General features: G+C 41.7%; 1 protein-coding gene across 1 annotated transcript in view; it reads left to right on the top strand.

The window, feature by feature from the left end:
* AFG3L2 (AFG3 like matrix AAA peptidase subunit 2) overlaps positions 1-24,856 on the top strand; it is a 50,761-nt gene that overhangs the window by 5,236 nt on the left and 20,669 nt on the right. The window contains exons 2-9 of the mRNA XM_084619691.1: positions 2,798-2,897; positions 3,881-3,949; positions 5,138-5,253; positions 6,147-6,299; positions 10,977-11,051; positions 13,608-13,732; positions 22,946-23,219; positions 23,888-24,025. Coding sequence (XP_084475817.1) covers positions 2,798-2,897; positions 3,881-3,949; positions 5,138-5,253; positions 6,147-6,299; positions 10,977-11,051; positions 13,608-13,732; positions 22,946-23,219; positions 23,888-24,025 — 1,050 coding nt within the window. The remainder of the gene's footprint in view (positions 1-2,797; positions 2,898-3,880; positions 3,950-5,137; positions 5,254-6,146; positions 6,300-10,976; positions 11,052-13,607; positions 13,733-22,945; positions 23,220-23,887; positions 24,026-24,856) is intronic.

The raw sequence follows: 24,856 nt of genomic DNA, 5'->3' as shown, positions 1-24,856 counted from the left end.
AAACTTTAATAACATTGAGTTTTCCTTCACAAGTGCAACAGAGTGAAGATAATAGGACCTTGCATAGATATGCAAAGCCCTTGTTCTGGTTCACAGTGATGTCAGATGCTAGACCTGATGCAGTTATTTCTGTTGAGTCACCCAGTGTCAGGGTAGTTCACTTTTAGCAGTTCCCTCCAGGAGCATGAAAGGGTTGAATGTCCCTTTGAGGTAGAGGGAAGTAGTGGCAGGGCAGTGTTCCCTCTATTTTTTTTATATCCATGTGCGGAATGAGTTTTGTTATATGTACCAATATGGAGGTGATGTTTGGCGGAGGTGGTGCCGAGGGTTTCAGAGTGTGGGAGGGAGCTCAGAGCTGGGGCAGAAGGTTGGGGTGCAGAGGGCGAGGGCTCTGGGGTGGGGCCCGGGATGAGGGGTTTGGAGTGCAGGCTGCCCCAGGGCTGTGGTGGGAGAGAGGACACCCCCAAGCCTTGTCTTGCCGCAGCAGCCTGGGGCTGGGGAAGAGTACCTCTCCCCACCGCAGCAGCTGCGGGGCTGGCACAGGGAGAGAGGAGCATCTCCCTGCTGTGGCAGCCCTGCACACCCCTGCTTGCTCCCTGCCTACCCCCTACCTCTCTCCTCTCCAGGCCCCTGTGGCTGCATGCCTGCGTGGCCCTTGATAGCCTGCTGCATGGTCTTGCAGCTTGGAGGGAATTTAGGGCATAATGGTCTCCATCAGGGGGAAAGCCTCCGAGCAGCTATTTTTAGGAGAAAGCTTTACTTAGCTTAAATAACTAAAAAATATAAAATTTACCTCCAGGAAGTAGGTAAATTTGGATCATATTCAGAATTTATAGTCTCTCTTTGGAAGAAAAAGGGAACTCCACCTTACCATAAGATTATACTACACTTCATTCAGTATATTCTAAAAGTTTTAAGGATCATTATTCAGGTAACATTAAGTTTTAACTTAAAATAAATTACATCTTAACAATTAAAATGGTTTAAAATGCATCCTTTCTAGTGAACTCTAAAATCTAGACCCCTGCAAACCAGGAAGGTACTTCAATTAGAATAATATGAACTTCTTGTGAGTCTGCTGTAAATAGATCCTCATGTATATAAAAGCTTTAGATCTGCTTTAAGATCTCTCAAATAGGTTTTTCAGCTCTGTACAATATGCACCTTGGAACTCTGAGCAGATCCTTCCTGTACAGAAAGAATCTGGATTTTTTTTTTCATAGAAACTCATGCCATACCTGTGAGGATCTCACCTGCCCAACCATGCTCAGTGCTACACTTCAAGTACACATTAGCAGATGATGTGAAAAATACATTTAGTAATATACTTTAAATTATCCTATGTCTGAGACTGTATGAGAAATATAAGTGTAAAGCTAAATATCTGCACTGTGTACCATATGTAATTATTTATAAGAAATTTTTTTGTGCATTTCATCTTGTTGCCCAATCTTCATTATTGCTGGCAAAATTATAGATTTGTACAACAAAGGTAACAAAGACTTACCTATTCCAGAAAACCATGTGATTAATTTCTACCTTTTTCCTCCTAATATTTTTTTCTTTCTCTGCTCGTATCCACAGCAGTTCTTACCAGGGTGGATAAAAATCAATGACTTCTTTAAAAAAAAAAAAAAAAAAAAAAATCAGTTTTTTTATGTTTAAATAGTTTTTTTCTCCTCAAAAAGCATTTTATCAAAAAAATCCGATCTAAAGATAGTTTTAATTAAGATACATTATAACTCAAAGATATCTCATCATGGAATAGGAATTATAAATTCTAATTCTATAGTATGAGACAATATATTCATGTAATGTTTAAGAAAAGTTTTGTAAATGAGTTTCAATAGTTCATGGATTAGGGACCCAATCTTATGGGGTCCCAGGGACTTCTGTATAGATTATTTAGGTTAATCTTTCTATCTACCTAATGGGACTCAGTGCTCAGTCTACCATCAGAGATGCTTAGTTTTGCAGTTCTCGAACTGTGGATTTGTCTCTCCAGCGATAACATGCTTGTTAACAGCAAAAATGTTTTAAATAAATAATAGATAGAGGTGAGAAATAGCAGACCTCAACGCTATTGTCCCTCTGCAAATTTGTGTACACAGAATCAGTCCCTTACCTCTCTCTAAAAGTGCGAAGTTTCAGAAAGTTCAGTGAATAAATGATTGTTGGTGGCAGAATAGATCTGGACAAGAAGAAGAAGTCTGGAGATAAATGTGAGACGGGAGGGACAGGCAGTAGAAACAAAAGTGAAACTGTTTGAGCAGCATATTCCAGAAGTCTTGAGGTCTTTCCTTCATTGATTTGAGATCTACCATAACATTCTCTATCTAGAAGGGAAAACCTATAATGTCAGTAGGCCGTAAAAGAGACCCATCTATCTCTGAGTTGTGAAGAATATGTATTAAGGTTACAACATCCAACAAGAACGCACTTTTATGTAGAAATCCATGATTAAATCAAGTCTTCATGACTAGTGATCTAAATCATGATTTAAATCAAATCCACCCTGATTCTTACTGTATTAGGGTGGAAGAAAGAATCTTCTGACATACTATGTAAAGTGTAAGTAGTCTCTTGGCTTATCCAAGGCCATGATCAAGTGTCTTGATGTTTTTGGTCTTTTGTCCTTGAGATGAAAACCTTGTCTGTGTCTCTTGGACTTTGAAGTGAAAAAATTATCTAAGGTATATCTGATGACTGGTGTCATCTAAAGATTTTTAAAGAGATTGATTGAAGACATCTGTAACACTTTCTTGTTATCTAATAGTGTTTGTACTTTATCTTTCAGCTCCATGAGCAAGTTACCACTAGAGTGACTACTAACAAAAGTACTGTCTTGGCAAGTGTAATTGCTGCTTACAGAAGACTCTTCTCCCAACCTCCTAAAGGTAATTATAACTTCGCAGTTGTGAGTGAAGTGGAACTCATTGAGTCCTATAATGAGTATCACTCTGATGTTTCATTTGGCCCTATTGTTCTCAGAGACAACGGGTTCCAGCATTAAATGGCCACTGATCACAAGATGGAGCATTGCATGTTAGGATCAGCAGACTGCACCTCCTGTTAAAGATGAGTAACTGCAGTTTGCTCCATCTTACACAATTTAAACTGGTCGTCAGGTTCCTGACAAGTGGCCAGCTCATCGCTCCGTTAAGCAGAATTTGCGTATCCCTGGTTTATAACTTTGTGTATGGACTAGAAAGTTCTGATGAATTGTTAATAAAATAGTGCTATAAATGCTTATTTTTCTACCTGCATGAGTTGGGATCTTTATACCCAAAGATTTATCAAATGTATGGTATGTATAATCTAATTTAGACATTGATAGTGCAGTTATTTAAATATTGCTTAATACATAAGTGGTGCTTGATAGATAGGAAGAAGGACATGTTCATGTTGTTGGTGAATCTTTGGCTAGTTTTTTCACTACATCCCTCAATTTTTCCCCCGTCCGCTACTTGGAGGGTTAGTAATGAAAAAGGGTTGGTAGTTAACAGGCAAGATTCTTGTCCAACTCATTTTCTAGGTTTTTCTTTTTTTCAGTACCTTATTAAAAACCCTTTCTTTCCTTGACTTGAAGGGCAATTAGACTTTGGCTCAATATTAATTTAATAAGAGCATAAAAACTACTTATTTTTCTTTTACAAGTAAATATCTTCAATCTAAATAAACCAGATCTTTTCTGCTGAATATTATGAGTTCTTCAGTCTTGTGGAAAGAGTCACCACTGATATGATGCTAATAACTTATATGATGCAGGGTGATAAGTACATAATTCTTATGCTTATTATATTTGGGTACCCTCACTAATCTTCATAAAAGTACTAGTAGCTAGAAATATATCAGCTCTTTTAATGTGTTCTCTTAATAGGATTTGAAAAGTATTTTCCTAATGGAAAGAAAACTAATGAATCCAAAGGATCAGCTGGAGAAACAAAAGGTACTAATAGGCTGTTCCCAATTCAAGCTTTGCTTTAGGATACATATTATTTCTATTACTATGTGACTGATATTATCATATTAGATGTTTGTAGAAACCATGCTCCACATTGACTCTGAACTGCAGACTACATTAAAATCTTTTCAGTTCCATATGGCATGTAGGCTTTGGAGTCAGTTTTTGCTTCCCCTTATGCCCCTCCCAGTCTGGTATTCTAGGATGCATGTTCAGTGCCCATTTAATGGACATAATCACGTGATGTACATATGTAGATCTCTGAGCCTTTCCCAGAACAAGTTAAAACATCTGCTCCTTGTGCAGGAAGCAACCACAGAAACACTGTTCAAAGGGCCAGGCCCCAAGCAGTAGCTCTGTGAAGGGTATAGCTTGAAGAAGAGGCTGGCAGTGTCAGTCCCATAGAGTCCCTTGCTCAGGTGTGGCAACCATTTGGTATTAGATGTATTAAGGGTCTGATTACAAGAAGATAGGCAGTAATCCTGCAGAGCCTGTTGTGAGGAGGGTGACCAGCAGTCACAGAGGCACAGTTCAGAGATCATGAACTCTTATCTCTGTATTCATTTGCATTGTCTTACAACTAGGATGTCAAACCAGACTCCAGATTCTGTTGTAAACACTTCCTGAACATTGAAAGAAGTAAGCAATGATCTATAGGCCTGGATCCAAGGGAGTTTTAGTCAGATGATACTTAATGCTGGTAATGGGCCCCAGATTGACAGCCCTGGACAAGTCCTCCATTTTTTTTGCAAAATGGGGACAGAGTTAGTATAATCTTCCACACATTGCCCAGCCAGTACACCTCCTTCATGTTCTGGAAGGGCCAAATCTAGGGAATGGCATATTTAGTTCTTAACTTCCAAGATTAGTGGAATACAAATAGCGGTACTCTGCTTTGATCATGGTCATGTGATGTGGCCATCTGTTGATTAAGAAGTGGACTACATGACTGTTTGAGGGGGAAAACAGAAAAATGTTTTCATATTTTCTAATTGATTTCTGAGGTGCTTTGCATTTGTAAACTATTGTGGATTTCGGGTTAGTTTTGTTCTTCAGCAAAGCTTTTATTTAATTATAGTATAAACAGAAGATCCTTGTGTTAGTCTGAGATTTCTGTAGGACTTTAAAATGTTGTTAATGTGTGTCTTTTTTTTTTTTTTTTTTTTTTTGTAGAAGCAAAGCAGACTAATGCCCAGCGACCTCCTGGGAGTAACAGTGGAGGGGGAGGAGGTGGTGGAAAAAGAGGTGGCAAGAAAGAAGACACTGGATGGTGGGCCAGATTACAGAAGGTCTTCACTCTAAAATATGTTTTGTGACACCGGCTTACCTTGTATAAACAATTTGTGGTGAACCAATGAAAGAATATGATTTTGACTGTATGGAAGAAGTGCTTAGTGTATTTATAGTGAAGCTTTGAGGGTATATCGTTGGCTTTAAAAACTTCTTATTGTCAGGGGAGACTGATACTATTTTGGTGGTTTTTTTAGAGGCACTGTAAGGATCTATAGACCAAATTGATAATAGTTTTCATAAAGTTTTGGTACATTTAATGAATGTCAGTAACACGAGTCATTTTGGCCCTAGAAATCCAGTTGCCATAAACATAGCTTTTCTGGAATTTTTTGACTCCATTAAATGTAACACCAAGGATTGCAATAATTCAGGGTAGAAATAATATTTCTCTTTTCGGTTTCTTTATTCTGTCTGACAGCACTTTGTGTATAGTCACAGCTTCTTTCTCCTGTATAGGTCGATCAATTTCCCCTTTTGTTTGTGTGGGTCTTGTACACAGCAATGATGGAAAGAGAGAGGTTTTAAAAAAAAGGGGTGGGGGAAAATGATTGCAAAACCACAAAAGTTGTCAGGAGGACTTGGGACAGGAGTCAATATCTGAAAACTCTTTAATTGGTTAGCTTCCAGGTTGACTGCATCCTATTACTGTTTATAAAGCACTTTTGAGATCCTCTGAGAAAGGTATTGCTGTGGAAATGACATTGTCTTGTCTTTTGAATATAAAAAGTACTATATTTTGGCAAATTTAGTTCAGTTTAGCTTGATGCCCTCCTTGTTTAACTTTGGGAGCAAACAGAAAATGCACAAGTGACATCTGTTCTTTTACCTTACACTTCTGTTCTAGAGAGACAAAAAAAATTATTTTGTTTTTCTTCTTTCCGTGTCCTAGGGTGACTTTCCATGGGATGACAAAGAGTTCCGGTTTTACTTCATGAGCAGTTCTATTTTCTGGGCTACTGTTACGTATTACTTTTTCTTCAGGAACTCCGGCAGAGAAATCACTTGGAAAGATTTTGTCAATAATTACCTTTCTAAAGGAATGGTGAGTAATAGGTATGGGGAATCATAAAATGAGAGATGGCTAGTTTGGGCAACAGCATTGGCGTGACTTCTGCACAAAAATACTCTGGGTATGTCTACACTTCGAAATTAGGTCGAATTTATAGAAGTCTATTATTAGGAATTTTATACAGTTGATTGTGTGTGTCCCCACTAAGCGCATTAAGTCAGCAGAGTGCATCCATAGTACCGTGGCAAGCGTCAACATTCGGAGCATTGCACTGTGGGTAGCTATCCCACAGTTTCCGCTGCCCATTGGAATTCTGGGTTGAGCTCCCAATGCCTGATGGGGCAAAAACATTGTAATGGGTGGTTTTGGGTACGTCGTCAGTCGCCCCTCCCTCCGTGAAAACAATGGCAGACAATCGTTTCGCACCTTTTTTCCGTGCAGACGCCATACTGCTGTCAGCAGATGGTGCAGTAGGATTGTTAACAGTCATCCACCGCTTCCGCTGCAACTCTGTTCTCCTGGTGCCATGAATCCACTTTACAGGTCCTCCCATCGTTCTGTATAAATATCTATTCTCGTGGCATCCGTCATTATCCACTGCTTCTACTGCAACTCTGCTCTCCTGCAGACGCCATACCACGGCAAGCATGGAGCCTGCTCAGCTCACCACTGCTGTTGAGAGCATTGTAAACACATTGCGCATTTTCCTGCAGTATGTGCAGAACCTGAAAAAAGCAGGCAAGGAGGCGACGACCGCACGATCACGATAGTTATGAGGACATGGACACAGACTTCTCTCAAAGCATGGGCCCTGGCAATTTGGACATCATGGTGCTAATGGGGCAGGTTCATACCGTGGAATGCTAATTCTGGGCCCGGGAAACAAGCACAGACTAGTGGGACCGCATAGTGTTGCAGGTCTGGGATGATTCCCAGTGGCTGCAAAACTTTTGCATACGTAAGGGCATTTTCATGGAACTTTGTGATTTGTTTTCCCCTGCCCTGAAGCACCAGAATACCAAGTTGAGAGCAGCCCTCACAGTTCACAAGCAAGTGGTGATAGCCCTCTGGAAGCTTGCAATGCCAGACAGCTACCAGTCAGTTGGGAATCAATTGGGAGTGGGTAAATTTATTGTGGGCGCTGCTGTGATCCAAGTATCAGGAAAGATCCCTCTCAGCCAAACACGAACAGCTTGGCACGAACGGGCCTCCCCACACTGCATGACAAAGGCTTTTAGAGTACCTCCAGGAGAACTTCATGGGGATGTCCCTGGAGGATTTCTGCTGCATCCCCTGACACGTTAACAGACTTTTCCAATAGCTATACTGGCCGCAAATGCATCCCAAGTCTTCAAGGCAAATTAATCATTAAACATGCTTGCTTTTAAACCCTGTATTATATTTACAAAGGTACACTCACCAGAGGTGCCTTCTCCAGCTTCATGGTCCGGGAGTCCGCCTTGGGAGAGTATTGGCTCCAGGGTGATGAACAGTTCCTGGCTGCTGGGGAGAAGGGATTCTCCGCTTGCCTGCTGTGCGCTATCCTCAACCACCTCCTCCTCCTCATCCCTGTTGCGTGAGACTCCCCCCTTGCAGGTGTCCACGGACAGTGGTGGGGTAGTGGTAGGGGGCCCCCCTAGAATTGCATACAGCTCATCATAGAAGCAGCATGTAAAAGGGGCTCTGACCAGGATTAAATCGACATAACACTGCTAAATTCAACCTAAACTCGTAGTGTAGACCAGGGCTCTGAAACATACTAACAAAGGTAACTAATAAATAGGCTTGGCAGAATTTAACTCTTACTGTTTTGTAAGTTTGACAATTGGTATCTATTTCTACTTTTAAGAAAAAAAAACTTGAAGTTACAGGAAGACTAAGGTTGGGGTTAGGGCAGTGCTGACCATGGTGTTGCAGGAGGCTCCCTGCATGACTGAGACACCTGTATAAGGTATGCAGGAGGCTGCACTTGCGCTGACAGTTACTGATGGATTTTTTTCATCTATTTCAGTGTCAGCTGAAACTGACACTACCAACATCTACTGATTTAAATTGAATCCTGCCAAGCTACCAATAAGACAGTCTTAATTCAGTTGAAAGGGGCACTTGGCTGTTACACTGAATCAAGTCAGAGCCCTCATTTCAGAAAAGCATTTTGAAAGTTTTATTGCACCAGACCAAGAGAACAATCTCTTGGGCTTCTGTAAAATGAAAGCCTAACATTCGGCTAGATTAAATGTGCAGACATTGTTCAAATACAAGGAATTTCCCCTCTCCCCCATTCCTTTTTATAGTGGCTTCAAATACACTAAAATAAGTTGTTTTAGGGAGGGAGACCAAGAAATGGAATAAATGTTAAAATAGTTCAGATTTATCTACTTTAAGTTTCCTTTATTTAGTTTAAATTGATCTTTAAAGACACTGTCAGGTGTAAGGAGAACCATCCATTTGAAATCTAGTCCATTTTAAAAACATTAAAAATAGCTTGTGATATCTGCCAGAGCCTGTCTGCTAGTCTTTGAGGTTTTTTTTACCTGGTGTATTTGACATCACTTTGGGTTTAGCCAATTTCAATGTTTCCTCGGTATAGTCAGTTATTTTCCCCTTATTTGTGTGGGGTTCTTACACGATGACAACAGAAGAGGTGTTTTTTAAGGGAAATGATTGGAAAAAGACATTGGGATTCAAGGCCAGGCATTACTTTTAATTGACTGGATTTCAGCTTTCTGGTGTGTTTTTTATAGTTCCTATTGCAATGAATATGGCTAGGTTGTGTGTATGTTGTGTATTGGATGATTGCTTATACAGTTTAAATAGGTGGCTTTATATGTTTTCTGTAATGTGGTAGAATTAAAATTGTTGTAACTTAATTTTTGAGCTTCCAAACTTGTTTGTTTGAAACTTTCAACCTTACTGTTGTACTGATGTGCTTTGCAGCTTTTTGGATTTAATTTCATTTTGAGTGTGGGAGTAGAAACCTACCTGATTATTTTGTGAGTTCCTACAAGTGTATGCATGTTTGATGCACAAGCCATTGTTTCAATAGTTATGCAATGACATAATTATTTCTGTGTTCTTGAATCTATACAGCTGATTACTTCATCATGTTTTGAGCCTAATTTTCAAACTAAGATGCTCCAATAGGATGTCTTAATCTTGTATTTGGATACTCATGTTGACATCTCATAGAAGTGTAGGGCTGGAACGGACCTCAAGAGGTCATCAAGTCCAGCCCCTTTTATGAGGCAGGACGAAGTACACCTACACCATCCCTGAAAGGTGTTTCTCTAACCTGTTCTTAACCTCTGATAATGGGGATTCCACAACTTTTCTTGGAAGCCTATTCCAGTGCTTAACTATCCTTTAAGATAGGTTTTCCTAATATCTAACCTAAATCTCCCTTGCTGCAGATTACTACTTGTCCTGTCTTCAGTGGACATAGAGAATAATCGATCACCGTCCTTTTTAGGACAGTCCTTAACATATTTTGAAGACTTTTATCTGGTGCCCCCTTAGTCTTCTGTTCTCAAGACTAAATATGACCAGTTTTTCAACTTTTTCTCATAGATATGTTGGTTGGGTGTTTTGTTTTTTTTTAAAGACCTTTTGTCATTTTTGTTGCTCTCTTCTGGATTCTCCCCAGTTTGTCCATATCTTTCTTAAAGTGTGTCACCCAGAACTGGACACAATATTCTGGCTGAGGCCTCACCAGTGCTGAGAAGAGTGGGACAATTGTCTCCTGTATCTTACATGCAACACTCCTGTTAATACACCCCAGAATGGTATTCGCCTTTTTTGCAACTGCATCACACTGTTGACTGATATTCAATTTGTGATCCCCTGTAACCCCCAGATCCTTTTCAGCAGTAGTGCTGCCTAGCCAGTTATTACCCATTTTGTAGTTGTGCATTTGAGGGTTTTTTTCCTTCCTAAGTGTAATACTTTGCCATTGTCTTTATTAAATTTTATCTTGTTGATTTCAGACCAGTTCTCTGATTTGTCAAGGTCATTTTGAATTTTAATCCTAGGGGATCCCACAAGATGTGTGCCCCCTCCCTCATCTCCAGCTTGACTGTGAACTGTTGATGACTACTCATTGAATACAGCCTTTCAACCACTTTTGCACATACCTTATAATAATTTCATTTAGACCTCTTCTGTGATTAAAAAAGCCTATTAGGTCATCCAGTCCTCCTTTCTAATGCAGTAGTCTTCGCTGTTGATCATTTATTGAGACTTATGTAGCTGACTGTCAAAATATGAGATTTGGGCACCCTGTTTAGATTATTATATTTGAAAATTGGGCTCTCGCTGTTTATTTGCACGTCCAGTTACTGAAATAAATGTAATTAGATATGTGTATTCCCACCTGAATGCAAATCGGTTGCCCACTAGAATGGAGGATTAATGGAGTGTTTTGTTTCATGAAGAGAAGTGTTTTCCTGTGCATTGGCACAGCTGTCCTGCTGTAAAGGATGTGGTGTAGACATGGCCTAAGTGACTGAAAGTTATTTTTGACAGAATGGCCATCTCAGTATTAACTGTAGCTTCTCAACTATAAAATCTCAATCTTAATTTTTCTGCTTCTGTACATTAAAAGGAAAATTAGAATTACACACTATTACACCAGCGGTGAATCGGGGATGCATTTTAGAATGTTTCTGTAAAATTATCTGTAGTGCATTCTAAAAATGTTTCTTTATCTTGCAGGTGGACAGACTAGAAGTAGTGAACAAGCGCTTTGTTAGAGTGGTCTTTACCCCAGGAAAGTCTCCTATGGAGGGGGTAAATTTTAGTTTTGAATATGGATAAATGTATTACAGAAGGCAGCAGAACTCTTCACTTCAAATACAAAATTGTTGCTGCAGAAAACTTGGTCTGTCTATTACCATTCTCTCCTATTTTAACTTTCGTAGGATTACCTTTAATGTTCTGACTATTTTGTTTTCCTGTCTCTCCTGCTTCTGTTTATCCATGCTCTACCCCTATAAGTAGCTGAAACCAAGGCACAATTCAAAACTAATTTAAAAACTGTTTTGTAGTTGTTCTTTCCTTCCCATGCCTACTGTCTTAGTCCACGTGCGGAGCCTTCAGAAATCTGTGTTTCAGCAGCTAGTAGTTTCCTACTGTAAATAATCCACAACATACTGCACCATCTAGTATTGAAAATCCTTTAGTAGTACATGCATTTATCCATAAACTCACTTGACTGCCCCTACCAAAAAAAATGGAATCTTCATGATTTTCCAAGCTTCACTAGCTAAGTGAAAACTGAAGAGATGATCTGGATTTTAACTCTTCCATTGTCTTAAGAAACATAGCTCTTAGGTTAGTCAAACACTTCCTGGTTCTCCTTTGGAACCATTTCCCTGTAACCTGGAGAGGATGAAAGCATAAGTCGTGGCTAAAGTGCTCCAAAAAGTAAAGTACCCAAAAACAAGCCCTAAACTTTAAAAAAAAAAAAAAAAAAAAAAAAAAAAAAGTTAGTGCTAATAACTATCACTATTCCCTGTAAACTACATACACTTGTGGGAGTGGACCAACAATTTTCCATGTACCACTCATGTCACAAACTGCCACTCACAACTGCCTATTTCTCTGGGGCGGGTGCTGCAGGGGCTTTTTGGCTCATGGGGGCAGAGGCGAGAATGTGACCTGGAGGGGCTGTAGTGGCTGCAGCGGTGATTGGGATCGGTGGGGGAGCAAGTAGGATATGGGGTGATTGGGTGAGGGCTAAGAACAGCTACCCTTGCGAGAGAGATGCAAACTGCCGATACCCATTTCCAGCCTGGGACTGACTGGGCTGTTTCCTCCACCACCACCACCATTGAGACTCAGCTGCTCCCCTCTGTCCCAATTTAGAGCACCCACCCTGCTCTCCCTCTTATCCCTGACACCCGGACTGTCCCCCACTGTTTATATGGAGCACCCGCCCTGACACCCTGACCTCCCCTGCAGCCTCATTTCACTCTGCTCCTCATGTGCAACACCCACCCACACATGCCCTACTCCTCTTACACCCCTATTCCTCTGCTCCCTCCACCCTGACACTCAACTCCCCATTCCCATTCAGAGTAGCCACCCCAACACCCCAATAAGACTTTTTTTTTTTTATGTAAGTTTGCCCAAAGACTAAAATCCAGTGCTCAGTGGAGTTTGTGGCCCATGCAGCAGAAAGAAAACTTAGGGGGAATGTTGATAACTATTGAAATGTTTGGGTTTGGACGACAGTACTGATCATTTCAGACATGCTTAATGTTTAGCAAGCTGGATGACTTTACCACTGGTCATATCCCTAAAACATGATTACATATTCTTAAAAAGTTATATGGTTGTCACTTCTATTTTTAGACTGTAACCAAGAAGCTTCTTTTCCAGACTATCAGCTTTTGCTGAACCAAAGTCTGGACATCCCTCCAGTGTAAAATGAAATATGCAACAGTTATTTCATCAGTGAAGCTAATGTGATTTACTGCTCACATTGTTTGTACACTTACTCTTTAACCTATAAACCATGATTGGCCTTGGTTTCTCAACCAGTTAATGGTTAGAGTTACAATTTTATGCAATAGCAGGTTTTCAGGGCTAGTCATGGTAAAAAAAGACAAATCCTAGAAACATGTTTCTTAAAGTAAAAAATCTGGTCTCATTGTTTAAAATCTGAGTGTGGTGTGTTTAACAGAAACAGTGCACTAACTGTTAAGCATTGTGATTAAAAGTGAATAGTTGAGGTGCCATAGCAAGCCAACTTTTGTAACTTAGTTTCACAAAATGTATGAAGAAAACTTTTTTCTTTTCAAACCTGAGAGTGAGGAGCCTCCTTCCTCTTCAGGTGAAATAGTCTTTACTAAGACCAAGTGGCCATTGTATATTTGCTGGGCTGTTGCGTTCTCTCTCTGCCTCATAGGCAGCCCTTGATTTCCCTTTGAAGATTTTAATGTCTGTTCTAGTCAGCTCATTGAATTCACCCTCTCATTAAAAAGTTAAAAAAAAAAAAAGTCAGAATTTAAGCCTGTTTAAAGTTCATGAAAATCCTGGCATATATGACTTCTGTGATTGTAATGATCAAAGTCAAGCCTAAGTAATGGTCCTCCAGTAAGAATTTGGATGATATGAGTTTCCATAAATGTACCTACTAAATCTAAACTCATTCTATTCTGCAGTAAATATAAATTACAATTTTGTAAACTAAAGTAAATATTTCAGTTCTGAAACAGTGAATCAGTCCTTTAGTCTGAGATTAGGCCACTGATTTTTGTGTCTGTTTTTAATCTTTAGATGGATTGTGATGAGGTTGAAACAAATTATTCCTCTTGTGATCATAATTTTGTTTTTTTATAGCAATATGTCTGGTTTAATATTGGTAGTGTGGACACTTTTGAGCGGAATCTGGAAACTGCACAGCAAGAGTTCGGAATAGAAGGGGAGAACAGATTACCTGTAGTCTACTCAGCGGAAAGTGATGGGTAAGAAGCTGTTTAAACTAGATATGTTGATAAACTTGTTCTTTCCCAGTGGAATAATGGGGATGTCCTGTATTCATATCATGGCACACTAGATGGCAGTATTATGAAAAGCTCACTTCTGCTTTGACCTTTGTGTGTGTTTAATATGCTGTACATATGACAATGAATTACTTATCTTTATTCAAAATCTTCATCTCATGTAAATTTTCCCAAGCTTAGCTTCTCATTAGATAATATGTATCTTTTTCTGTGCATCTGCAGCTGACCCCGCTTATCCCCTTAAATAGGCAAACTTAATTTATGTTTGTAGCACTTGTGTTACCCAAATAAAGAGTAGAGGCTCCAAAACAGAAATTATATTCTTTGCATTTATCTTTGGTATCTTCATTTTTCTGAGCGGTCTTCAGCACAGACCCCAACTACCCCTCTTGTTAAGGATGTGTGTCCTGGGCTCTGAATGGCTCAGGTGTATGGGGAAATAAGGATTTTTACCTCAGAAATTTGGTTTCATTCTGGTCCAGGTGAGCAGTTATTGAAAGAATGACTGCTGTTGAGCTCTGTAAAATTAGTTTGGCCTGTCAGGAATTACATCTCCTGGAGTATGCTACTCCCATACTCTATACATCCATATATGCATGTTCTTTCAGTGTCTGTCACTGTTGCCACCATCTGGGTATGCATATTTTTTTCTCCCTCTGTACTGGGTAGTGATACGCTGTGTTCCTTGTTTTCTCTATGGCAGCAGGAAAGATGGTCCAGTGTTTAGCCTGGACTCGGAGCCCTGGGTTCAATTCGCTGATTCCCCACAGACTGCCTGTGTGACTTTGAGCCAAGTCACTTAAGCCTTGTCTTCATTGCTAAAATGATGCTTTTTTTTTTTTTTTTAACATTGGGGTAACTAGTGCATGAGCTATTCCCAGGTAAAAATTCTGTGAAGACAAGACATTTTTATTTTACCACAAAGTCAGCACTATATCCCTGCCTGAGATTAACTTTGCCTAACTAATCTCACAGTAAAATTCAATGCATTGTCTTCACTGTGTTTTCAGTGGGGATAGCTCATATATATTAGTTACCCTGAGGTAAAAATACACTTCTCTTAGTAGTTAAGACAAGGTTTTATATGTCTCTGTGCCTCAATCCTCATTAATGAAAGGGAAATAATAGTACTTCCCAGGGATACTGTGAAGATAAATGCATTAAAGATTGTTAGGATACTATGGAAATGGGGATGTCTAAGTACCAGAGGTAACTAGCTTGCAGAGAGCTGTGCTGGGACAGAATGAGCAGTGATGGTGGAAGGGGTGTGTCAGATTATGGGGACCATGGGTATGGGGAAGGGATATACTGGGACTGAATGAGGAAGGAAGAAAGGAGGAGTAAACAGAGTGAAATAACAGCAATAGCAAAAAGCAGCATTAGGCAAAATGAGGGGGAGGGGGGTTAAGGGGAAAACTGTGCCTGTAAGAGGAATTCCAGCATAAAGGTTGGGAGCTGTTGTTTTAGGACTGTTGATCATAACTGACAGCCTCATTAGCAGAGAGAGTTTCAGTGGGCATGGAAACTGAGCTGCTTCTCTCTTCTAGGTGGTCTTCTGATAAAATATTGAGGCATACTGTCATTTCCCATTGAGCTTGTTACAAGGATAAGGAGATGACTTCAGTTTCCAGTTCTGTCACTTGTCACTAATAGATACATAGGGGTATTTCACTGTTTAAATGCTGTTTGACAGTTGTCTGATGTTTTTTTTTTAAGGGTTTTAATTCAAATACATTTCAGTCCACATCTTTAAATGTTAATTCCTTGTGATCATGATCACAAAAAAGGAGGCTCTATAGAATCTGTTTATGGTTTCTCTAGTTTAGTATCTGTTCCCATATTTCCCCTTAACATCGTTATGTATTGCCTTTAACTTAAGTCTACAGATTACTAGAACATAAACTCTGATGAATAACCTCCAAGATCTGTAATGGAAATTAACTTTTTTATGCATTGTAATATACAGTAGTGACTCTTGTCATAAATATAAAGGGAAGGGTAAACCCCTTTGAAATCCCTCCTGGCCAGGGGAAAGCTCCTCTCACCTGTAAAGGGTTAAGAAGCTAAAGGTAACCTCGCTGGCACCTGACCAAAATGACCAATGAGGAGACAAGATACTTTCAAAAGCTGGGAGGAGGGAGAGAAACAAAGGGTTTGTGTGTCTGTCTGTAGTCGTCTTGGCCGGGGACAGAACAGGAATGGAGTCTTAGAACTTTTAGTAAGTAATCTAGCTAGGTATGTGTTAGATTATGATTTCTTTAAATGGCTGAGAAAAGAATTGTGCTGAATAGAATAACTATTTCTGTCTGTGTATCTTTTTTGTAACTTAAGGTTTTGCCTAGAGGGGTTCTCTATGTTTTTGAATCTAATTACCCTGTAAGATATATACCATCCTGATTTTACAGGGGGGATTTCTTTATTTCTATTTACTTCTATTTTTTATTAAAAGTCGTCTTGTAAAACACTGAATGCTTTTTCATTGTTCTCAGATCCAAGGGTTTGGGTCTGTGGTCACCTATGCAAATTGGTGAGGCTTTTTATCCAACATTTCCCAGGAAAGGGGGAGTGCAAGTGTTGGGAGGATTGTTCATTGTTCTTAAGATCCAAGGGTCTGGGTCTGTAGTCACCTAGGCAAATTGGTGAGGCTTTTTACCAAACCTTGTCCAGGAAGTGGGGTGCAAGGTTTTGGGAAGTATTTTGGGGGGAAGGACGCGTCCAAACAGCTCTTCCCCAGTAACCAGTATTAGTTTGGTGGTGGTAGCGGCCATTCCAAGGATAACGGGGGTAATATTTGTTACCTTGGGGAAGTTTTGACCTAAGCTGGTAAAGATAAGCTTAGGAGGTTTTTCATGCAGGTCCCCACATCTGTACCCTAGAGTTCAGAGTGGGGGAGGAACCTTGACATGGTGGCACAGTGGTGGGATTAACCTGAAATCATTTTGAGATCCAGTTGAGATTTTTTGAACTAGAAATACAGATTTTAAAAAGGAATTTTTAGGAAGTCCAGAAGGCAGCTTTGAAACTGAAAGCAGCTTGGTTTCTCTCGGCTTTGTGGCCAAGCAGAGACAAAAGGGGATTATCTTGTGAATTGCAGGTTTTCTTTGCCTAGAGGCAGGGTACTTAACTCCTGCAGGGAAATTCACAGTCTTCCAACCCAGAGGTTTTTTTTTCTTTTCTTCCTAAAAGTAAATAGGGGGTGTGTGCTCTACCCATTTGCCTGGAGACAAAAGTGGCAGGGTTTTTTTAGGATTTTGATTTTTTTTTGTTTTACAAGGAGCACAGGTTTGAAAAGAAATTTTTTTTTTTTCTTTGGGCTGGGTAAGCAGTTTTCCAAGTAGTTGGAGGTTTTTTGCTTTAATTTGGGCCCAGAGCAGAGACAAGGGAATTGTCTTTTTCTGTAGGCTGACAATCACTATCAGAGAATAGGTATTCTATTCCAGCACAGCAAAATTTTACAGCCAAGTTTTGTTTGTTTATTTCTAAACCTCGGGTGTAAAGTTAGTTAAAAACAGAGAGGTTAGAATGGCCAAATCCTCAGCTCGACTACAGCTGGAATTAGCCAAATTGCAGGCTGAGGAAAAACAAAGGGAACATGAAAGACAGATAGAACTCATGCGGCTGGAGAAGGAGGTACAGGAGGCTGCCCACAAGAGGGAAATGGAGGCAAGGAAGCATGTGGAGGAGATGGAGAGGATAAAGGCCCAGCAGAATATACCAACAAACCCTAGCCATCCTTCTCCAGGTACCACTTCCCATCCCAGAAAGTTCCCCACCTACAAGGCAGGTGATGATACTGAGGCCTTCTTAGAAAACTTCGAAAGGGCCTGCCTTGGGTACAACATCTCTACTGACCAATACATGGTAGAGCTGAGGCCGCAGCTCAGTGGACCCTTAGCTGAGGTGGCAGCTGAAATGCCTAAAGAACACATGAACAAGTATGAACTGTTTAAATCCAAGGCGAGAGTCAGAATGGGGATAACACCCGAGCAGTCTCGTCGGAGGTTCAGAGCCCTAAGGTGGAAACCAGACATGTCATTTACCCGACATGCCTACCACATTGTAAAACATTGGGATGCCTGGATATCAGGAGCAAGTGTTGAATCTCCAGTAAATTTGCCCTTCCTAATGCAAATGGAACAATTCTTAGAGGGTGTTCCTGAGGAAATAGAAAGATACATCCTAGATGGGAAACCCAAAACTGTAATTGAGGCAGGAGAGATTGGAGCCAGATGGGTGGAGGTGGCAGAGAAGAAGAAAACTGGTCGCAGTTGGAGCGGAGACCAGAAGGGACCACCCCAGACCACACCCTATTACCGGGGGCTGCCCAAAGCCCCACCTACCTCCCAAAGAACCCTCCAGACCCCTTATCGTCCCACCACCCCGTTCTCCAGCAACCCTCCTCGCCCCAGTGACCCGTCAGCTGGACGATGTTTTAAGTGTAACGAGCTGGGGCATGTAAAGGCCAACTGCCCCAAGAACCCCAACAGATTACAGTTCATTGCACCGGAATCACACCAGAGGTCCACAGGCCCAGATACCTCCCAGATACCCTTGGAGCGGAGGGAAACTGTGAGTGTGGGTGGGAAGAAGGTCACCGCGTGGAGGGACACCGGAGCACAAGTGTCAGCTATCCATGCTTCCTTAGTGGACCCCAATTTAATCAACCCAGAGATCCAAGTGACGATTCAACCCTTCAAGTCCAACTCTTTCAATTTGCCTACAGCCAAGTTGCCTGTCCAGTACAAGGGCTGGTCAGGAATGTGGACTTTTGCAGTCTATGATGATTATCCCATCCCCATGCTGTTGGGGGAAGACTTGGCCAATCATGTGAAGCAGGCCAAGAGGGTGGGAATGGTCACCCGCAACCAGGCTAAACAAGCCGTGAGGCCTAGCTCTGTTCCGGAAACTTCTATCAGGACCCAGTCAGAGGTGATGGACCTGGACCCCAGGCCAATGTCTGCAACAGCAGTAGTGGATCCAGTCCCAGAGACCCAGACGGAACCAGTCCCAGAACCGGAACCAGCCAAACAACCAACACCAGACCCCGTGTCAGCACTGAATCCAGTACTTGCAACCTCAACACCAGAGGGCCCCACCGAACCTGAACTGGCAGCAGCCGATAACCCTACACAAGAGGCTCAGCCGGAGCCTGAATCCCAACATAGTGCACCAGCGGAGAGCGGTTCACAGTCAACAGAAACAGCTCCATCCCCTATATCGCTTCCAGAGGGACCAAGCCTAGGTCCACAATCCCATGAGGAACTGATGTCTCCAGCATCAAGGGAACAGTTCCAGACCGAACAGGAAGCAGATGAAAGCCTCCAGAGAGCTTGGACGGCGGCACGGAGCAACCCACCGCCTCTCAGCTCTTCTAATCGATCCAGGTTTGTTGTAGAAAGAGGACTTTTATACAAGGAAACTCTTTCTGGGGGACACCAGGAAGACTGGCATCCTCAGAGACAGTTGGTAGTTCCAACTAAATACCGGGCCAAGCTCTTGAGCTTAGCCCATGATCACCCTAGTGGCCATGCTGGGGTGAACAGGACCAAAGACCGTTTGGGGGGGTCATTCCACTGGGAGGGAATGGGCAAGGATGTTTCTACCTATGTCCAGTCTTGTGAGGTGTGCCAAAGAGTGGGAAAACCCCAAGACCAGGTCAAAGCTCCTCTCCAGCCACTCCCCATCATTGAAGTTCCATTTCACTGAGTAGCTGTGGATATTCTGGGTCCTTTTCCGAAAAAGACACCCAGAGGAAAGCAGTACATACTGACTTTCATGGATTTTGCCACCCGATGGCCGGAAGCAGTAGCTCTAAGCAACACCAGGGCTAAAAGTGTGTGCCAGGCACTAGCAGACATTTTTGCCAGGGTAGGTTGGCCCTCTGACATCCTCACAGATGCAGGGACTAATTTCCTGGCAGGAACTATGAAAAACCTTTGGGAAGCTCATGGGGTAAATCACTTGGTTGCCACTCCTTACCATCATCAAACAAATGGCATGGTGGAGAAGTTTAATGGAACTTTGGGGGCCATGATACGTAAATTCGTAAATGAGCACTCCAATGATTGGGACCTAGTATTGCAGCAGTTGCTCTTTGCCTACAGAGCTGTACCACATCCCAGTTTAGGGTTTTCCCCATTTGAACTTGTATATGGCCGTGAGGTTAAGGGGCCATTGCAGTTGGTGAAGCAGCAATGGGAGGGATTTACACCTTCTCCAGGAACTAACATTCTGGACTTTGTAACCAACCTACAAAACACCCTCCGAACCTCTTTAGCCCTTGCTAGAGAAAACTTACAGGATGCTCAAAAAGAGCAAAAAGCCTGGTATGATAAACATGCCAGAGAGCGTTCCTTCAAAGTAGGAGACCAGGTCATGGTCTTAAAGGCGCTCCAGGCCCATAAAATGGAAGCATCGTGGGAAGGGCCATTCGTGGTCCAGGAGCGCCTGGGAGCTGTTAATTATCTCATAGCATTCCCCACCTCCAACCGAAAGCCTAAGGTGTATCATATTAATTCTCTAAAGCCCTTTTATTCCAGAGAATTAAAGGTTTGTCAGTTTACAGCCCAGGGAGGAGACGACGCTGAGTGGCCTGAAGGTGTCTATTACGAAGGGAAATGTGCTGGTGGTGTGGAAGAGGTGAACCTCTCCATGACCCTTGGGCGTATGCAGCGACAGCAGATCCAGAAGCTGTGCACTAGCTACGCGCCAACGTTCTCAGCCACCCCAGGACTGACTGAACGGGCATACCACTCCATTGACACAGGTAATGCTCACCCAATTAGGGTCCACCCTTACCGGGTGTCTCCTCAAGCTAAAACTGCTATAGAACGGGAGATCCAGGATATGTTACAGATGGGTGTAATCCGCCCCTCTGAAAGTGCATGGGCATCTCCAGTGGTTCTAGTTCCCAAACCAGATGGGGAAATACGTTTTTGCGTGGACTACCGTAAGCTAAATGCTGTAACTCGCCCAGACAACTATCCCATGCCACGCACAGATGAACTATTAGAGAAACTGGGAAGGGCCCAGTTCATCTCTACCTTGGACTTAACCAAGGGGTACTGGCAGGTACCGCTAGATGAATCTGCCAAGGAAAGGTCAGCCTTCATCACACATCTCGGGCTGTATGAATTTAATGTACTCCCTTTCGGGCTGCGAAATGCACCCGCCACTTTCCAAAGACTTGTAGATGGTCTCCTAGCGGGATTAGGAGAATATGCAGTCGCCTACCTTGACGATGTGGCCATATTTTCGGATTCCTGGGCAGACCACCTGGAACATCTACAAAAAGTCCTTGAGCGCATAAGGGAGGCAGGACTAACTGTTAAGGCTAAGAAGTGTCAAATAGGCCTAAACAGAGTGACTTACCTTGGACACCAGGTGGGTCAAGGAACTATCAGCCCCCTACAGGCCAAAGTGGATGCTATCCAAAAGTGGCCTGTCCCAAAGTCAAAGAAACAGGTTCAATCCTTCTTAGGCTTGGCCGGTTATTACAGACGATTTGTACCGCACTACAGCCAAATCGCTGCCCCACTGACAGACCTAACCAAAAAGAAACAGCCAAATGCTGTTCAGTGGACCGGAAAGTGTCAGAAGGCCTTTAACAAGCTTAAAGCGACACTCATGTCTGACCCTGTACTAAGGGCCCCAGACTTTGACAAACCGTTCCTAGTAACCACAGATGCCTCCGAGCGTGGTGTGGGAGCAGTTTTAATGCAGAAAGGACCTGATCAAGAATTCCACCCTGTAGTGTTTCTCAGCAAAAAACTGTCTGAGAGGGAAAGCAACTGGTCAGTCACTGAAAAAGAATGTTATGCCATTGTCTACGCTCTGGAAAAGCTACGCCCATATGTTTGGGGACGGCGTTTCCACCTGCAAACCGACCATGCTGCACTAAAGTGGCTTCACACCGTCAAAGAAACTAACAGAAAACTTCTTCGGTGGAGTTTAGCTCTCCAAGACTTTGATTTCGACATCCAACACATCTCAGGAGCTTCTAACAAAGTGGCTGATGCACTCTCCCGTGAAAGTTTCCCAGAATCAACTGGTTAAAATCGTCCTTGAGATGTGGAAAATATTGTTAGTCCTTATGTACTTGGTAGTATATTTAGAGATGCATGTGTCTTATTAACTCTGTTTTCCTAGAGCTCCAGGAAGAAATCCCAGCCAGTGTTTCACCCTAGCTGAGATTTGGGGGGCGTGTCATAAATATAAAGGGAAGGGTAAACCCCTTTGAAATCCCTCCTGGCCAGGGGAAAGCTCCTCTCACCTGTAAAGGGTTAAGAAGCTAAAGGTAACCTCGCTGGCACCTGACCAAAATGACCAATGAGGAGACAAGATACTTTCAAAAGCTGGGAGGAGGGAGAGAAACAAAGGGTTTGTGTGTCTGTCTGTAGTCGTCTTGGCCGGGGACAGAACAGGAATGGAGTCTTAGAACTTTTAGTAAGTAATCTAGCTAGGTATGTGTTAGATTATGATTTCTTTAAATGGCTGAGAAAAGAATTGTGCTGAATAGAATAACTATTTCTGTCTGTGTATCTTTTTTGTAACTTAAGGTTTTGCCTAGAGGGGTTCTCTATGTTTTTGAATCTAATTACCCTGTAAGATATATACCATCCTGATTTTACAGGGGGGATTTCTTTATTTCTATTTACTTCTATTTTTTATTAAAAGTCTTCTTGTAAAACACTGAATGCTTTTTCATTGTTCTCAGATCCAAGGGTTTGGGTCTGTGGTCACCTATGCAAATTGGTGAGGCTTTTTATCCAACATTTCCCAGGAAAGGGGGAGTGCAAGTGTTGGGAGGATTGTTCATTGTTCTTAAGATCCAAGGGTCTGGGTCTGTAGTCACCTAGGCAAATTGGTGAGGCTTTTTACCAAACCTTGTCCAGGAAGTGGGGTGCAAGGTTTTGGGAAGTATTTTGGGGGGAAGGACGCGTCCAAACAGCTCTTCCCCAGTAACCAGTATTAGTTTGGTGGTGGTAGCGGCCATTCCAAGGATAACGGGGGTAATATTTGTTACCTTGGGGAAGTTTTGACCTAAGCTGGTAAAGATAAGCTTAGGAGGTTTTTCATGCAGGTCCCCACATCTGTACCCTAGAGTTCAGAGTGGGGGAGGAACCTTGACAACTCTCTACTAATGTGTGATTATTTTTTCCCCTCTCTCCTCAGCTCGTTTCTTCTGAGCATGCTGCCCACAGTCCTTATAGTTGGCTTCTTACTGTACACATTAAGACGAGGGCCCGCTGGCATGGGTCGAACAGGGCGAGGAATGGGTGGACTCTTCAGCGTAGGTGAAACCACAGCCAAGGTCCTAAAGGATGAAATAGATGTCAAGTTCAAAGATGTAGCTGGCTGTGAAGAGGCCAAATTAGAAATAATGGAGTTTGTTAACTTTCTGAAAAACCCAAAGCAATATCAGGATCTAGGAGCGAAAATCCCGAAGGTAAGGGAACAATAGCGCAGAAGATGAGGGAGATGTAACACTTATTTTAAACAGCACTTGGTGAATTTTTTTCCTCTCCTCATTTAAAATTATTTCAACTACAAAGCTATTCTCTAGATACTTTGAATCAGAGTAGAAATCTTTAAAGTAGATGGCGCTTTCCAACTCTTGTCTCCTGACAAAGTATCTGAAGAAAAGCCAGTGTTAAGAGCCAACAGTGTGCATTGCTACAAGACTGTCCCTGTCCTGAGGGGCGTACTCCAATTTAATGTTGGCCAAAACTGGAGAACGAGAGAGAGAGAGAATTTACGGACTATCTTATATAATCCATTGTTGTAAAGCTGCCTAATTTTTTTCACCCAGACCCCATCTTACACCTGCCATATTTACGTGCTTTGAATTTACTACTTGCACTAAATCTGTTTTCAAAATCAGGCATCAGATTGCCATTTGTTTTAATCTCTCATATGCTGGTTTAACACTAGTATAAGTTCCAGTGAGATCGGAATCAGGCGTACAGCCTCCTAAACTTAATTCTTCACCTCATTCTAGACCTCTTGTATTGGACTGATTAATTATCATAACATTAAGTGGAGAATATGTTCTGATAGAAATGTTATAACAAATATACTTCCTTTGAAAGAAGCTAATTATGCTCCTTTTTGTAGGGGGCCATTCTGACGGGTCCTCCAGGCACTGGGAAAACACTTCTAGCTAAAGCTACAGCAGGAGAAGCTAATGTTCCTTTCATTACAGTCAATGGCTCTGAGTTCTTAGAGATGTTTGTCGGCGTGGGTCCAGCTAGAGTAAGTCTTTGGCCTTGCTCTGTTGTTGCAGCGTCAGTTCTTAAAGAGACGCTGTCAAGGTTGGTAGGCCAAAAGTTTGATGTACCTTAAGTTAGTCATCTGTTCAATATCCTACTAATAAAGTGAAGTGTTTCTCTTTAAATGATTGCCACAAAGTTACCTTACTTTAAAAAAAAAAAAAAAAAAAAATCAGTGCAGTTATTCTCCAGTTGCAGGCCACCCTGTGTTTGTTACTCTTTACCTTTTGTTGTGTTTGCATAACTTGGTATTAAACGCTCATAATTTTATTCTGATGTGCATATACATTGTGATTGTAGCCTTGGCAATGTCTCCTCCCTCTTTAAATTTTTGTCAGCATTTCTCTGAGACCCTGGGCCCTTTTTAAGTGTCTGTTTGTTCAGAAACTTGTTTGGGTCATAAAAAATTTTGCTTCTAGCTGAAATATGAGCTAGAAAGACTTACTCCAAAAGTTATGTGTATTAAACTTGTTTAGCCATTTGAAATTAACGGAAGGTTAAAAAGTAACATTACAGTTTCAGATGCTGCTTTGCATACATCCATAACTAATCAATGAATTGTGATTAAAAATTAAATGTATGGCTCATCATTAGACAATGTCCAACCCTAAGATTCGAGCACTTTCAATACAGCTTTCAGACATAACTGTAACATAACAGTTTGTTCATCCCTAACATGATTTTGCAGCTGTGTTACTGATAAAAGTGCTTCTTGTGTTAAGGAGTTTTTTGGGTGAGGTGGATACCTGGTCACTAGAACTGCATTAAGACCATTATCTTAACATAGACCAATAGCTTTGACCCATACATGCTT

This window comes from Lepidochelys olivacea (genome assembly GCF_965140295.1).
Source record: "Lepidochelys olivacea isolate rLepOli2 genome assembly, chromosome: 2".
Taxonomy (NCBI): domain Eukaryota; kingdom Metazoa; phylum Chordata; order Testudines; family Cheloniidae; genus Lepidochelys; species Lepidochelys olivacea.
Note: the sequence above shows the minus strand (reverse complement) of the source record. Positions and strands in the feature narration are given on the sequence as shown.